The 2,464-nt window shown below is 36.2% G+C and overlaps 1 protein-coding gene across 1 annotated transcript; it reads right to left on the bottom strand.

Annotated features, from left to right (window-relative positions):
* Positions 1-234: 234 nt before the first annotated feature.
* Positions 235-2,441, bottom strand: LOC116380416 (serum amyloid P-component-like). Its single transcript, XM_031842339.1, is given in 5 exon segments — positions 235-782; positions 907-1,195; positions 1,293-1,395; positions 2,188-2,242; positions 2,430-2,441. Coding segments are annotated over 4 exon segments (687 nt in total). The 5' UTR covers positions 2,430-2,441; the 3' UTR covers positions 235-542.
* Between the last annotated feature and the right edge of the window lie 23 nt (positions 2,442-2,464).

Below are 2,464 nucleotides of genomic sequence, written 5' to 3'. Positions count from 1 at the left end.
CCATAGGACAAAGAAGACAGACATAACCTAGTAAGTCAAGCTGTTGTAGCACCGTGGGGACACAGAGCTGGATTGGGCCTCTGAAACATGCTAGAGATTAAAAGAAATGTGTTGCATCAAGGCTTGTTGAGCTGATATCAAGGGGCCAAAAATGTTCAGGGCACCCGAGCCTTCCACTGATGTGCTGAATTTTATCAAATGATTTATATCAAAGGATGGACATGAGAAAGGGACTGCAAAATGTGCCAATTTTAATGAACTGTCAAGAAGAACATCACCCAAAAAACAGTAGACAAGGCAGACCCAAAATATATCACAAATGCCACATAATTACATGTAGTATTTGCACAGTTAATAACATACATTAAATTGAAGATGGCGATCAAAAGATGGATTGTAATTTGTAAAACATATAACATTTGTATTCAAGTTGATTAAAACCCTTGCTCTTCCCAAAGACAAAGCTACAGACTGTTTAAAGCTACTCTTTAAGTCAACATAGCATTTGCATTTCATATTCAAAAGAAAAGACCTTTTTAAATTTACTCCTTGCATTTTGTGGGCATGTCACATGGTGTTTGTTTGTTTTCTGTCAGCACTCTTCCAATGGAATTGTACTCCAGCGCCCTCCAGTTGATCAAATTCCCTGGGGTGAAGTTTAGATCATCCACGTAGTGCTTGATCTCACAGGGTGAAAGGACGTAGTTCCACATGTGGACATCAGACATCATGCCAACAAAAGACTGCTTACTGTCAAAACTCCCGCCATGGTTATCCTGGTCCTGTAGTGATTGCAAAGAGTTAAGATAAAAACATTTTATCTTACAGACTTAAAATTAACACAAAATGTATCAATATACAGAAATTTCTGGAATTCTATGAACTATGTTTATCACTTAAACTCACTTGTCCGAGGATAACAATGGGGTGTTTGATTTCTGATCCACCAGCAAATTTCTTAATTGTAGGCTTTCCATCTAACCACAGCTGCACCAGACCAGAATCAGAGTCCCATGTAGAACAAATAGACTGCCAAGCGTTCAGTTTGTAGTCCAGCGCTCCAAATCCTGTCTTTTCATTCTGGACATGGACTTGAATCACATCACTAGTAGGTTTGAATATCAGGAAGGCATTGTGAGCAGAGGATATGGACAGTGAGAATAGCGCGTGGTTTCAGCTGAGGTCTGTAATGGATCTGCAGGAAGTGAAAGAAAAAAAGAAAAATCAAATATGATGCTTTTATAGTCAGAATAAAGTGAGTTCATTCAAGCATTTTGCACTTAAAACATTACCTGAGACAGACAGTTGCAGCACTGAAACTGTGTGCTGATGTTGTCAATCTCACATTAGCTGTACTGGTTTCTTCTGGGAAGACGAACATTTTACCAGACAAATCTACAAAAAAAGAAAACAGAAAAATGCTAAATGTCCATGTAAGTTAATGAACAAATTATATAGCATACAATGCAAAGTGTTTCAGATGTGATAACAACCCCAGAACCTGCTGAATCTACTGGTTGGTGAAAGTCTTTTTACAAAAAATGTGGAACATACGGACGCAAATGAACCACTGATTCTTGAAATCTGATGGGATACGTATGAGAACTGCTCCCCATGTGGCCACTTCATCATTTAAGATTGATGAATGTTATGAAGATTTTAGGAAGCTAAGTAAACATGCATGATTAACAAAATCCCTTTTCTGTTTTGCACAGATTTAAAGGTGGGTTTCTCCTGCAAACAGAATCATTAATTCCTTGCAGAAAGTGGAAAGAACACCTGCTTTGATGTCAAGTCTGTGAATTAAACAAATGAATATCCGGTTGGAATATGATAAATGTGTATAAGTATAACATATTTTACAATACACACTAAATAAATGTATTATGTACAGTGTAAAACAAACTTAAAAAATGAAAAAGAGTTGAATAAAATTCTATTATAATGTTAAAATATTTGTACAACATTTAATCTAAACTGAGAAGCATAGTAGATTCACTCAACATATGTAATTGAGACATACATTCCACATGTTTTTCCAAGTTGCAAAATATAGCTGTTTTATCCTATTAATTTCACAAAGTGTTTGCAAATGATAAGGTGAATGACACTGTCTATATGTGTATGTATGCATGTTGTGAAATTCCCTCTTGTTTTCCCTTTGTTAATTAAGCATATATGTTTTACCTTCAGGACTTGCAGCACATGCTGTCAGCATCACCAGGAGAAGAAGAAATGCCATCTGATACAAGGACAAATAAAGAGAGATTAAGGGAAATGCTAGTGTAAATCCACTAAATCAAATCCTCTTGAGACGGTATTAACTACCAGTGTACACTTACACAATTGCATGACACAGTATACAGCACAATACAGATTAAAAAAGTGCAGTGACCTTAATTAATACTCTGAATGTATTTTGATCTTACCTTTGAGTCTGTGTCAGGATGTTGTGCAAAACAGT

This window comes from Anarrhichthys ocellatus, unplaced genomic scaffold (assembly GCF_004355925.1).
Source record: "Anarrhichthys ocellatus isolate YVR2014 unplaced genomic scaffold, GSC_Weel_1.0 scaffold7122, whole genome shotgun sequence".
Taxonomy (NCBI): domain Eukaryota; kingdom Metazoa; phylum Chordata; class Actinopteri; order Perciformes; family Anarhichadidae; genus Anarrhichthys; species Anarrhichthys ocellatus.
The sequence above is the reverse complement of the archived record's forward strand: the minus strand, read 5'-3'. Positions and strand labels throughout refer to the sequence as shown.